Source organism: Buceros rhinoceros, unplaced genomic scaffold (assembly GCF_000710305.1).
Source record: "Buceros rhinoceros silvestris isolate BGI_N320 unplaced genomic scaffold, ASM71030v1 scaffold620, whole genome shotgun sequence".
Classification (NCBI taxonomy): Eukaryota; Metazoa; Chordata; class Aves; order Bucerotiformes; family Bucerotidae; genus Buceros; species Buceros rhinoceros.
The window spans coordinates 78,648-93,149 of NW_010391066.1; the positions used below are offsets into that span (position 1 = coordinate 78,648).

The 14,502-nt window shown below is 43.9% G+C and overlaps 1 protein-coding gene across 1 annotated transcript in view; it reads right to left on the reverse strand.

Annotated features, from left to right (window-relative positions):
• Nucleotides 1–7,915: 7,915 nt before the first annotated feature.
• Nucleotides 7,916–14,502, reverse strand: part of NUFIP1 (nuclear fragile X mental retardation protein interacting protein 1) — a gene marked incomplete at its 5' end in the record, with an annotated part of 14,374 nt that continues 7,787 nt past the window's right edge. The window contains 3 exons of the mRNA XM_010139824.1: nt 7,916–8,272; nt 11,523–11,755; nt 13,575–13,703. Of these exons, the coding sequence (XP_010138126.1) occupies nt 7,916–8,272; nt 11,523–11,755; nt 13,575–13,703 (719 nt within the window). The remainder of the gene's footprint in view (nt 8,273–11,522; nt 11,756–13,574; nt 13,704–14,502) is intronic.

Sequence of the window (14,502 nt, forward strand, 5' to 3'; positions counted from 1 at the left end):
TTAAAAATTAAGCTAAATATAGAAACACATAAAAAAACCCGGTAATTCTAAAGCTCTCAGCTTTAGAATTCATCAGGGAGCAGAAAATATTAACGCAGGGCATGTTCTTCAGACGATACAAATGCAGCTCTTGTCAGCCCGGAAGCTTTATCCAGATCCCCCCAGAGCCACGGGGAGGAACGCTGTGCCTCTGCTATGCTGCCAAAATCCCAGCCTTCTGCACGCCTGGTTATTTTCCACACTCAGACACACGTGAGCTCACGCAGCAACCCAGGGATGTGTTACCCTTTCTAGCCTCCTGTGGCTGGCTCCTGCTTTCAAGGCTCGCTTGGTAGCCCAGAGGACACTTCAGGTCATAGCTCCCTTGAGACCAGGGGTGATGGTGTTAATTGGTCACAATCAGGCCTGGCAGCCAGGGACAGCTTTTAAACGGATGATGTGGCTGGGACAACCTCCTAGTCCAGCCCTGTGAAGTCACTGCTGTTGCCCCTGCTTTTGGGTCACACCCGGGCAGTAAGGACACCTGACTGACAGTGCTGCGCGTCAAGTGCAAAGAAAACGTCTTTCAGTTGAGATCTCCCCACCTGCAGCCTTCAGGTTTTACCAGGCTCTCAGGGAGGCAGAATGAAGTAACCTGTGGAGAGACCCTACTAGATATAAAACGGGACCTTCACAGTGGTCCCATGAGGTAAATTCGTTTGTGTAAAGACTTTGGGATCACAAGTAACCGTCTGGCTCAAACCTCCAATGTTAGGGAAACACGGTCCTGTGATAAGGGCTGAGTGACTCTAGGAAACTTCAAAGCCATCAAAGAACTTGTGCTCAGTGACATTCTGTGCCGCGCTTTGAGTAAATTTTCTCTGCTTTTCCTAGTCACCGTGCAACAGTCAATTAAAAAGCACTGCTCTCTTTGTAGCCTTCTCTGCTGTACGAGGTTTATTGTCCTATTTATCACCATTGAACTGCCTCAGAGTGAATTATTTATAGCTCTAGAGAAGACGAATTAAGTGGTAAATTCAAAGTGGGTCACAAGGACGTTACCTTGGCCTTGCGACCCAGATGTGTCAGTGGGCTGATGTCTGGGCCTCCTTGGCTAAACAGGACAGAGCATCACCATCCTTACTCATGCTGAAACCTTGAGCTGCCTGCACCCAGCCAGTGCTCCCCTCCCTTTGGATCAGAGGGGTAGGAGGCAGGTACCGGCGCCCTACGTTACCCTCCACAGGTGACTCGCCCCCACCTTTTTATCTGTGTGTAACCCTGGTATTTCAGTTAAGATCATCATTGAAGCACCCTCAGCAAGAAATTCTGCTACAAGGCTGCACTTCCAGCATGTGGCATGGCAGAGCAGTTCATCGCGCTGCCAGTGGCACACCACAGCATGAGCCAAAACACCCCAAATATTTAGAAAGCAGCCCACCAGACTGAGATGTATCTAGTTTTTAACGTAGGAACAAAACAGCATGGGGTTTTTGAAAGAAAATGCTGCGTGCATTTCCGTCCTTAAATCCCAACTGACTCTTGTTAACCTCCACAAGAAAAGCCTGTGCTCCACGCCACCTCTAACTTCGATGATGACAACAGTTCAGTTGTTTCCAAAATAAGAGAATCATTTTTCACGTGCCTGCTTTTCTTACACCATGTCTGACTGCGTAGCAGAAGCTTCAGCAAGATGCTCACATTGGGAATCCCCCAGATACTGTCTGCACCAGAAGATGGGGAGACTGCCCACAGGCAAAGGGGATGGGGTACCTACCTGGCATGGACCCAAAACCACAAATATGAGGATATTAATCTCATAAATACTGGAGATTTACATTATTTTACCAATATTTATGTTCAAATATAATGCCCAAGCATTTTTAAAATCTACTTAAAAAATAAACAAACAACATAAAGCAAAATGCTGCTCCCTCCGCATCACTCTTGCTCCTTGGAAAGCACCAAACACGTTGATTCTGCTTGTCTTGGGGTTTTCTCAGAGGGTGCCACAAGGACTCAGACTCCAGTTATGAGCTTTTGTGTGCGGATGGAGGTCCTGGGCTAAAAGAAACCATTTTCTCAGAAAGGGGCATCTGATACCGAGATGGAAAACGTGCTCCTGGCCATGAAACCAAAGGGAAATAAAAAAAGCAACTTTTTCTTGCGTTGTATTTTCTCTTCATGGTGCAAGGGGGCAGGCAGATTTCGTTATCTCTTGTGAGAAAATCCTTATCAACAGTATCACCTAATAGCACAAAAGACAAGACAGGCACCAAGATTCAGAATGAATTGGCTTCAATAGAAGGTTGGGAAACAGCCTCCACTTTGGGAAAGCCGCAGTAACATTTTGTCGCTTATATGACGCAATCACCTCCCCTCCAATGCTGCCTGGTACAATACTGACATCTTGCCCTCAGAAGGCAAAATCTCTTGGCTGAGAGACCAAAAGAAAATAAAGAGGCGGATTTAGATTCAAGTACAGCAGGATGAAGAGTTTTAGCAAGAGCAAACTTGCTGAGAAATGTGGTTTAAGTAATCCCACTGCTATTTTTAAATTCAGGTTGAATTTACTTAATAGCTCCAGCAAACGAGGGAGCACAGACCAGACTCCTCAGCCTGGCCAAAGGAGGAAGCAGACAGCTTTAATTAGTAGGCAAATCAGCAAAAGCACTTGCTCGGGAGGGGTTCATCCCGAGTACATGGATCCCCACATCTACCTGCCCAGGAATGCTCCAAGCATCACTTGTCTTTTTTTTTTTTTAATTCCATTTTGCAGAGGTCCAGCCTCCCATGTGACAGATGCAGCCATTTGGCAAAGCAGACCATTCTTTCTCTGCCTTTGGGCCAAGGAAGGCAGGAGAAGGGGCCAGCCAGCACCACACGCCCTATGGGCACCTCTCCAAGCACCTGTCTCTTAGGAGCTTGGGGATAGGGGTCACCCTCTCCCACGCTGAGAAGGATCTGCTCTGGTTTCCTCATTTCTGTTAAAATGGAAACAAAATGCTTTTGATCCAAGTGAAAAGAAAGTTTTCACCAATCTAAACCAATGTCTCAAAAAGATTATACTCTGGTCAGACAGAAAGAAATAAAACTCCTCTGAAATTATTACTGGAACTGTCATACTTTGGGATGCTTCAGGCCATCTCTGGAGCTGAAAAAACATCCTGCTTGCCCAGATCCATCCATAAGTCAATCCCATGGGAAATCTAGGTATTTCGCCTCGCCATTTGCTGAAGACGCAGAGTTTAAAGGCATCCAGGCCTGAGATGATGCTTGCTGGTCACGAGAGCAGAGGATCAGCTCAGACAAATATTGATGGTACCAATTTTCTTTCAGCCTCCCCAAAGCCAAGGTTCCACTTCCACTATTCAGGCGGATCACCCCGTGTTTAGAAAGCAAAGTGGAGGTGGCAGGTTTAACAACTCCATACCTGGCTTGCTGTGATGAACAGAAATCAGACTTGGTGTTTTCCTTTGACTACATACTGCATTTGTTCCAATTTCTTGTCTTGCTTCCTGCTACAGGTACCCAGATCAGTGTCTTCATGATGATGTTAATTAACCTGGAGGAAACTATCCAGCTGAAATCTCTCACAGATTTCCCCTCACCCAAAGCAACAACGGCTCCTGTGACGACTTAGTGCATCAGATACTGCTCAACACAAGCTGTATTTCACTGAGCTGCTATTGCTTTTACACAAACCCCCATGCCCATGGAGTCTATACAGCTTCCTTTACATACACAATACAGATGGAAAAATTATACCATGCCAAGAAAGCTGTCTTATCAAACACAAGCTGCTGCCTGAAGGGTATATTTAGAAGTCAGAGGACAATTTAGGAAGAGAGGCACACAACATAAGCCAGAAGAGTAATGAAAACTAGGGAGTGGGAGTTCCTTTTAGGTACTGAGCACTCCCAGACAGCATCAGCAAATACCCAGGCTGACACAACTCTTTTTCACCTCACCAAGTAACAGCAAATCCCAACACTTACGCAGCATTTTTCATTCATCCATCTCGAATTGCATTGCAAGGAGAGTTAAAGCATTGGATTTAGCATCCCTCTCTGCAAACTGATGCATGGAGCTGAAGACCAAGGTAGAACAGAGGCAGACTTTGAGAACAAATGCAGGTGTTGTTGTGAACCCTCAGTTTGGGCCCTCATACCTTCTCTTCAATCTTCGAAGCAGCCTGTCAGCCTTGTGTGGGCACAGCCTGTGGGGGTTGCTTGCTCTGTCATTTCAGTAGGGGCAGAGCTTCCAAAGCAGTTGTTTCATACCAAGAAGTCATCTTGAGCAATCCACCCACCTCAGCCCATGGACTCCTAGCACTGCTGAGGCCGGCAGGCACCTCTGGAGATCCTTCAGCCCAACTTCTTGCTCACAGCAGCATCAACCACAGCAGGCTGCTCAGGGCTGCATTCTGTTGGTATCTCCAAGGATGGAGATACCATAACCTCTCCAGGCAACCTTTGCCAGTGACTGTTGCCCCTCACAGTAAAAAGGTTTCTTCCTGTATTTAATAAAATTTCCTGGATTTTGGTTAGTGTCCCTTGCCTCGAGTCCTGGCCCTGGGTACCACTGAGAAAAGCCTGGCTGTCGTCTTTACTTCTCCCATCAAGTATCTACCTACACGGATAAGATTCCCCCGACCCTTGTCTTCTCCAGGCTCTCTCAGCCTCTCCCCATATCAAAGATGCTCCAGTCCCTCCATCATCTTTGTGGCCCTGCACTGGACATGCTCCAGTACATCTATGTCTCCCCAGTACTAAAAAGCCCAGCACAGGACCCAGCACTCCAGATGCACCTCACCAGTGTTAAACAGAGCACCACCAGCAGGTCTAGCACCTCCCTTCAGAGCAGGGCTAATCGAATCACCCCATCTTCTGTGCTCTCGGTGCAAGAACTGCAACATCAACAGATAAAACCAGTTGCAAAAGTAGTCAGTGACCAAGTAGCCATTCCAGTTACAAACACACAACACGTTTCCCTTATCCTCACCCCAGAAGCAGCTGTGCTGTAGCATGAGAGACTTTGTTCAGAGCAAAGCCTAGATTGCCTGAACTGCACCACCACAACTGATTAAAGTCTGATTTTTTTTTTTTTTTCCTGTCTCAGCTGTTCTAGAACAGTAGGTAGATGGATTTAAAAGAAACCAAAAAAAACCCCACAAAGCCCAAGGGTACTGAATTTAAACTAGATACCGACAATCATATTTTCAGTAGCTAAGTTATAAAAGAAGAAAGATAAAAATAAAATTTCAGAAATGTGAAGGTTGTCACTAGACTATTTTTACCTAAAGTGAGTCACAAAGCCTGGAGTAGAATTTTTTCCCTAATAACGCTGAAAACTCTTTTTTTTTTTTTTTTTAAAAATCAACAAAACCCCACCACCGCACACTAAAACCATGAGGAAATTAAAAGCTACACAAAGCTTAATCAAAAGACTTTTTTTGCAGGATGTCAGAAGCCACAGATTCTTCTAACACAGACAGATATCTTATCAGAAAGGAGTACACAGAACCCACCCCTCTCAACCCAGAACAGGGAAGTTGCAGGGACCGGAGAAGCCTGTAGGCATTTGAAAAGGTCAGCAGCTTTCCTATGCAAAGGCTGAAGCCAGAGCACTAGGAAAGCACATTCCAGAATAGCAGGAAGCACTACCCATGAAGTACATGATGTCTGAACACGGTCTGGAAGAACAGGAAAAGGAAAGCAGGGAAGAGGAAGGGACAGAGACCTTCCACTCGTTAAAAAGCTGAACTGCAGTCTCGGCCATCACTGCGGCGTGCATCTCCATGTGTCTGCTACGCGAGCTGGCAGAAATGGTTCGCTATGCGAACAACAGCAATTCTGCAGGTTTGTAGTAAGTCCTGGGTTAAAACTCCTGACTTACGCCATGCTGGCCTTGTACAGAGCTCCCACAAAAGAAACCACCTCTTACCATCCACGTCAAATAGACTTTACAAATACTTTCTTCTGCCAAAGCTTTTGGGTTTGTGTGAAAGTTTAATGTTCTTAAAGTCCGTAGTGACAACAGTATAAAGAATTCGATTAAAGGGGTTTTTTTTCTGGTTTTTAGTTGGTTTTTTTTTTTTTAAACACAAAGTCAGAGTGTACAGTCAAAGAAAGCTCTGCCTTCAACACTACAGGGACAAAAACATGTTAAGGGTTGATTAAAGTGCAACTTAGTAGCAATCCTAAGACATCCACTTCTTCTCCTGCAGCTGTCACCTACGCTTTCAAGAGCACTGCTACCACTCCACTCCACAACCAGGTTCTGCCCAAGTGGCAGATCTCCATGGCTTAGAGTCCTTTGCTGGTATTTTCATTGCTTTAAAACTGTAAGAGCCAGAAGCAAGTCAGTGAGATTGAGATGGCTCGTGGGACCATCATGGGAAGAATGAATCATCTGCCTTGGAAATATAAATGTTTACGATCACTGCTTCTATTCTGCACATATATTCTTGAGACACGAAGCTTTTCAAGGGTGTTGATATTTATATAATTCCATAAATTTAGACAGTGCATTACAAACACAATATGTAGTTGTAACTATAAAAAGCAGAGCAGTGGGACAGAGTTTTCAACTATTTCTTGTTTTCTACGCACCACAAATGAGATGTATGGCACAAGTTAAGGAACCAGAGGAAAGAAAATGCAGTTATTAGGCAACAAAAAAAACCCCCACGTGAGTCTCCTTGTTTTAGATGGTGAAATGGAAGGTTAGACCTCTATCAAAGAACAGAAAAATAAAATCAGTCCCTGAGTTTTAACTCCAACAGTGAGCTGTGACTAAATGACAAAGAGCAAAGAAATATTCTGAGGTGGAGGTTTTGATAATAGATTCTTTTCATGGGATGCTGTCAGCGTCAATGTGACAACTTACATCTGCCCTTGACAAGAAGGATTCTGACAAACAAATGCACAATGGAATCAAAAGACTAAGTTTGTTTCTAAACCTTGGCCAATGCTTTTTTAGTGCTCACAACACTATGGATGTACGCACAAATCCATGAAAAAAACCCCAAACCACTGGATGCTGTAGGAGCATCGCAACAATCTACTGAGGAAGACATTCTTCCAGAAGGCCAACTAATAAATTCCCAATGCATATTAAAAAGGGACAACCAGTAACTCCTTGTGAACTTTCTAAATTTTGGTAATATTCTTAACACTGATAATTTACTTCAAGAGTTAGATTTGTCAGGCAATGACTGTAACAACAGTTAAGGCCTAAAACTTAATATTGGGTACCTGAGGTCAACCAGAAACCTAGCACTGATGCAAGCCATTCGCTGCTGTTGTATCTTTACTTACTTATTTATTTAAAAAGGCTTCTTGCATCTGTTGGCACCCTCATTTCCATCTCTCTACTCAAATAATGAATTAGTTCAGAGAGGAGGAGACTCCTGATGCAAAGACTACTTTTAGAGCCAGGTCAGTTACATCTTCCATTTAATTTCTTCATTTTATATTGGATATATTGCATTTATATTGGATATATTGTATCAATAACAGCTGGGGAAAAAAATGTGCACTGAATCACCATTTAAAAAATATACTGAAATACTTCTGGACACTCAGATACTCCCACATATGCCAGACCACAATTTCACATGATGAAGATCCATCCTACCACGACACTACTTGGCTCTGGTGATGGAGCGACACACATTTTGTGATGAGGTAAAACATTCAAAGCGAGGATCCACACCTGCTCTAGGGAAGATCATACTCGGTGCCACTGCTGCCCTTCTGCCATGGGGAAATGCAATTACTCAACGTGGATGCTCTCTTCAGAGGGAAATGGCTACCTTAGGCAGAACAGTTCAGAAAAGTGGTTTTAACAGCTCTCCGTATGTACTGTAATGATTATTCTGTTATACTGATGTCTTTCAAAACCCATCAGTCAGAAAATGTGAGCCTTTGCTTTACGGTCCACAACAGATGTCCTCATGTGCTTCTTCACACTGAATTGACGGGGTTTCCCACGTGTCCTCATCTGCCAAGTGAACCATCTGTGAAGTCTGATCCACAGGTGCTTTCTCACCCTTAGCTATAAATAATGCATCTTCTCCTCCTGCTAACTGAAGGTCAGAGCTACAAGAACAATTAGATTCATCAAGTTTGACAATCAAAGATTCTGCTGTAGTTGTAGAGGACTGTTCAGGCTCTGTTTCAGCTTGTGGTTCTGTTTTAAAACGAAGTCCAAACACGTTATTTCGGATGAGATATCTAACACACTGCAAAATGACATTCCTTTCGTGTCGGATGTCCTGGGCCAGTAACTGGAAAGAAAAAAGAGAATATGATGCACATTTTCATCTATTGCTCCGTAGCTGGTACAAGCCTAGCAAGACGTAAGGCTCTACTCACTAATTTTGAACATCTCTGAATTTAAATAGTTGTCTCTCTCACACAAGTCCTGGATACACAGAGCAGGAGACTGCCTCACCAGACACAGCACAGGAAAGCCATGTACTCCCACATTCAGTGCTCTCCCACCAACTGACTCGTGCTTTGGCAGAGCCAGCAAGCATGTCCGACAGCACCACCTCACTGCCTGCTGGGCTGGGCGACCTAAGGGCTTGCTGTCCCCTCCCCTACGCCAGCTCGCGCTGATCAGATCCTTACCGCATCAGTTCAACTCACCAGCCAGGAGAAAATGAACCTGACTTAGCAACAATTAGTGGTGTGCTCTGAGATTTTATCATCATTATTACTTGTTCAGGTTTTGGGGGTTTTTTGTGGCCTGTGTGTTAAAAACTGAATGGGGTCAGCAAAAGGCCCAGCATAGAGAAAAGGCTGGGACCAGCCATCCAAAGAGGAGGCAGGAGGGAGGGAGCTGCCCGTATGGGCAGCAACAGGCTGCTAGAGCAGCGCAGGTTGGTGGTCACACCCCACTTCTTGTGATAGAGGCTCATAATGGCCACAGTTCGCTATGGTACTGGCATATGACTGTACCACTGAAAAGGATGAATAATATTCACGTGCCCAAAGTGCACATTTAACCATCGCTCGTTTAGTGCCATTAATGCACTAAGGCAGGTAGAACAAGCTGACAAGCTGATGGTATTTTTGGATTAAGCTGCCAGTCTCAGTTTACTCAGATGGTAGAGAATGTCACTGAATATATCTAAATACTAGGCATTTCCCCCTGGTTACTGTTGACCCAGATGACGACATTCTCATATCATGGACCATAATACCAGGTAACACATTCCAGTACATCAGGATGGCAAGTCCTGGAAAGTTTTACACTTTCCAGATTATACTGTAACTGTAATTTAATATCCCATGCATTTTTTATTAGAAAACCCCTATGAGTAAAAGATACTTATAAATACAAGGAAAGGGCGTGTTTCATCAGGTACCAGACTATGGATTTAAACAGCCATAACTAGTTTGGGCTATAATCCATCAACTTAAGACCAGTAGATTAACCGAAGTGCTACAGGCCTCACTCAATCTGCTTTAACCCTCAGTGTTAGCACTGGCATCAAAAAAAAAAAAAATTCAGCCAGAAGGCTGAAGGAACTTTTGTCATTGAGAGTGTCAGCAAAACTCTGAACAACAAGTTTAAAGCAAGTGGCTAAATCTGTACCTGATCATTTGTAGGAGACATAGCTAAATTTGTCTTGCCATGTCATGCCTTTTTCTTGTTGTTCTAAATTTCAGCACTGGCTTAACCAGCCACTTTAAAGTGTGTATATTTCTATCTAGACTAGTTAATAAGAGGTGTTACAAGCAGCTGACACCTAACACAGGCCTTCAGAACCTTCTCATCTGAACTATGAGATGTACATTAGGGCAGAGAAGGGACATCACAGAGATATTCTTTTTGCAGAACTGGGAGAAACTGCTGAATTCCCAAATGGCCAAATAAAGGCACAGATGGGATGCACCATCGCCCTATCGAAGACTGTATCTTTGTGTTATATTTAATGCAGGGATGGGTATCAGTGGAGTGATGCTACACAAGCCTTTTATTTTGTCAGCATACAGAAGTGCTAAACACACATTACTGTTTGCATGGCTGCAATAAACACGTTTTAGTAGTGTTCAAGCTCACTACCAAGTGATTACCGATAGACATCTGCAGCTATTCTCCTACCTCCCCTTGTATTTTTTTAAAAGCATCATTTCACAGATATAACAACCTTTTCTTAGCAATTCTACTTCCTCACTTTTTGGATAAATTCTCAGTAGTGACTCACTGTAAAATTTCAACTTTGAATCCCCAAGGTTTGTAGACACTGACCATTTCTGACAGCAGAAACCTACCTGCAAATCTTAGGAACTGCTCTGTGACTCACAGCCACAGCGAATCACCCTTTCACAACAGTTTTGAGCAACAAAGGGCAAAATACTCCGCCACAATGCAATTTTTAAAATGGACTACATTGGCAAGCTACAATTCAGGCTCCCAAAGTTCTGCCAGCTTCTCTCAGCATGTGGGACTTCATCTGACTTTTTTCCAGAGTCCTCACTTCTTTGATCACCAACAGCTTTGAAGAGCAGGAGATAAAGACAACTGCATGCTTAGGGAGCTACACAAAGGGCAAACACTTCCTTTTTAGTCACTAGGAGCTAGCTTTAATTCTTAGCAGCAACAGTAGTATGTGCTAAAAGGACTATCAAGGGATTTCTCCCACATCTGCAGCTGATAAGGCACATCCCAAGCTATCTCCTGCCTAAACTTCCTGTGGTGTTCCAGAGCCCTGAGGTCAGTGGCACCCTGCTTTCTCCTGTGTCCTTGCCACAGGAAGTTTTCCCTTGATGGGAGAGCTTTATGCTGGCTATTCACAGAATCACATGGGTAGTTACTTACCCGATATCATTTTTGAGTACTAAATGGAATAAAACCTTCAGTTATACTAAAGAAAGCCACCAAGCTTCCAAATAGGATGCTTTGCACTGTTACTGAGAATAGAATCATGACACCTTGCACTCACCCCTAAAACCTCTTCTACCCCTTTAAGACACCAACCTGCTCTTGAAGGTACCAGTGCTGTTGCTTCCTCAGATTGATCTAAACATGGCTACAGAGGAGAATCCCATGCATGTGCAGGTTGCAGCTCAACACCCCTCTACTGCTTAAGTCACCAACATCCTTATCGATAAGATCTCTCTGCATCTGGAAAAATTGTGTGGTCCTCGATCAAATAAGGCAGCTGAATAGCAAAGTCACGAGCACATGAAGGAAGATCATAACAAGGCTGATGGGATCACACACAAATAAAATCTGCTAGATAGGTAGGAATAAAGGTTTTGTCCTTTGTGCAAGTCCATTTAGGCACATGATTAAGTTACCACCTCTTGCTCATCAAAGTCAGTTATCACCTGAATGCACACCAGGGTATTTCTATTTGTCTATTTAAGCATTTACACGTTCTCTGAGTGAAACACTCGCTTCGCTATTTTTAAGACAGCACCTCTGCTAACAAACCACTCTAACTTTCACAGGGAAGAGGAGAAGAGCTCACAAATACTGCTACTTTTGTGCAGGAAGCATTATTTTAACACCCAGACTGTTACCATTTCCAGCAGAGTTGGACGGCGCTTTGGAAGGAGAGGTAATGTTTTCTTGCCCCAGTGATCAGGCCCTTTGGGGGGACGTGCATTTGAATTCGAGCTTCTTAACGTCGTGCCTGCATATTCCGGACGTTTTTGATTTGGGTTTCGACTCCGAGGAACACAAGTAGTTTGAGGCATATTTCTGAGTGCAGCCTGGTTTTTCTCAGCTTTTGTTTCAGCCTTGACAGGGATTTCTAAAAGAAAAAGAACACACTTTCATCTCAAACTTAAAAGCCTCTTGAACATGCTTATATCCCTAAGCACTGGCAGTTCATTAGTACTATTCTTGCTCACATAACTTGATATGAAGATATTCGAGGTTTACTCGGAGGAAGGGAAGGTTTTGTTTGGTTTGGGGTTGGCATTTCTTTTAAAATATAAAAAAAGGAAAACAACATACTAAAATTCTGCAACACAAAAAGAAAACAAGAAGTAGTAAGAGCTGAATGAGATTTTCAAACATCTGCCTTGTTATCACTTAGAAAGTACATTGCTTCCACTTCTCAGTATAGCTTGCTGCAAATTCGGCTGCTGAGAAAGTCATGATAGTCAGGGCAGAGGATGCCCATGTCCAATTCCCTGCCTGTTTGATGCTCTCCGTAACTTCAGGTTGGCCATCTAGGGCAAACGAGGCATAGTAACTATCTGCAAAAACAAGGAGCAGCAGCAGTTCTCTACCATACAATGACGCACACACTCAGAGAAGCACAAAATCCAACTACCAGAAAGTTCAAGTCTTACTGCAACACCCAGCAGCCTTCTATGGAAAAAGCCCTTAAGGACATGGAAATTAGTTCACAGGGTGAGCCTAACAGCTTTTTCCTGGCACTATTCAAACATGTTTTGAAGCGAGACTGAAGACAGCCCGTTTTTTTTTTTCCCCAACTAGGGGAAAAAAAGGCTTGGGAAATTCAATGACACACACACACTAATCAAAGATATTTTATGCCCCCACTTCAACCCAGGACATGCTGCTGAGAAAAGACAAGAAAAGATGGGGTAAAAACCCCCACCCACTCTTTCAGGAAACTCTGAGGCTTCCTAAAGTATGCTGTAGGGCTGGGGGGGAAACAACATTTTGATGCAGCACAGGCCAAGTGGACAAGGCTATCTCCACGCACCAGCTGTCTGTACAAATGCTGTGCTCTGTCCGAGTGCTACTATTTGATGCAGCACAGGCCAAGTGGACAAGGCTATCTCCACGCACCAGCTGTCTGTACAAATGCTGTGCTCTGTCCGAGTGCTTCTCCAAGACCAGGAGCTATGACTATACTGGGAACAAGTAATGACTCACCCAGTTAGCGCTCAAAACTGGGAGGAGGGAGAAACAGGGAAACATGAAGAGCAGAATAATGGCATATGCTTTTACTCCTCCCAACCTGTCTTTATGCATGGCTTACACCAGTACTGTCACTGAAAGCAAACCGGAAAGGATCTGTACACACACTGCAAAAACATCTCTGTGCATAACCTTTAAGAAGCTTCTCTCTTCACTTGTATAAGCCTAAAATTCAACAGGTACAAGACAAGGTACAAGCTCTGAATTACAGCACTGGTAGACAGGCCAGAAATCAAAAGGCATTTCCATAGCCAAGTGTTTTGGAGATTCAGCCACTGAACTGCCATTTCTTTAACATCTTTGCTAAATGTAAGCCACAGCTTACATGTTGTGTCTTAAAAGAATTCAAAGGTGTTGCAGAAGAAAAGTTTTTTCTCAGGAAATTTTAAGTCCTCTGTATGTTCTGACTAATAACCTGCAGCTTTCAGCAGCTGTGGATGCAGCACCAAAGAGCTACCCCTGGGCTATGGCACTCAAATGCTGTATTTATAAATACACAGAGGCTGAACAATGGGATTGGAGATAGCAAAGGACAAGATGCAGGAGAGGTGAGGCACCCAACCCTTCCCAAAGAAGGGTAATTTGTGATCGGATTTTATCATTATTGCTTGCAGTCCTCACCAGTGCAGTTAAGTGACGTAGGGTAGAAGGGGAGAGGACGTGCTCCTACGCACCTTCAGGCTCGCTGTCGGATGTACCACCGTAGTTGGCCGACAACGAACTCAGGGCAGAGGTGACCTGCTTGGGAACAACAGTCAATCCCAGCTCCCCATCTTCAGCTGTTGCTTCATCCTTGTCCGATTCTGCAGGAAAAGAAAAGGCGAGAAGGATTTTTCTCAACACTCCTGCATGCCAACAGCCAGCCTTGCTGCTAATCCCCATCTCACTGCTATGCAAGCCCGATATTGGGCACCACTGCTCAACAACGTTGACTGATAGAAAAATCCCACACTTGCCTACCATCTACAGACATTCGGCAGCAAAGTCATCTCACCACTCATTTACAGCCCTGCCAGCAAAGCTACAGAAGCAAGAAGTTTCCTAAACAAGAGCTTGAGCTTTCTGGTTCTTTCCTCTCATACCAAACATAATTACAGGTTTTATTATCAAGTGTAGGTAAAGAGAAAGAGATAATTTCATAATACGTTTTGAAGTCTAGCTGGATTTAGTCCTGTGGAGGTGGGGAGCAGGGAGGAGGATTCAAAAGCCAGTCAGGGTGGAGGGTGAGGAAGAAAGGAGAATTAGGCTCAAAGTCAGAATTTAAGAGCAAAGAACATTTTGGATAGTAAAAAAAGTTCATAAGAGTTCCTGGGAACCAAATTAGATGCAGTACTTCACACCGTTTAATACTTAAATCCCTGCAGACCATTACGAACATGGATGCGTTAGCAAGGTATTACAGTCTCAGCCACCCCAGAAGAGAATACTGGGAAGACAGGAGGCTAGCAGACCAAAAGCGCTGAAATTGAGGATAATACAGCCCTACCAGAAAAAGAATCCTAAAATAAACATGCAAAACTGTGATGGCTTTAGTCTGAACACAGGATCTATATGCACTAAGACCTTGTAAAGATCAGGTGAACAGTACTAGAGTCAGCAGGA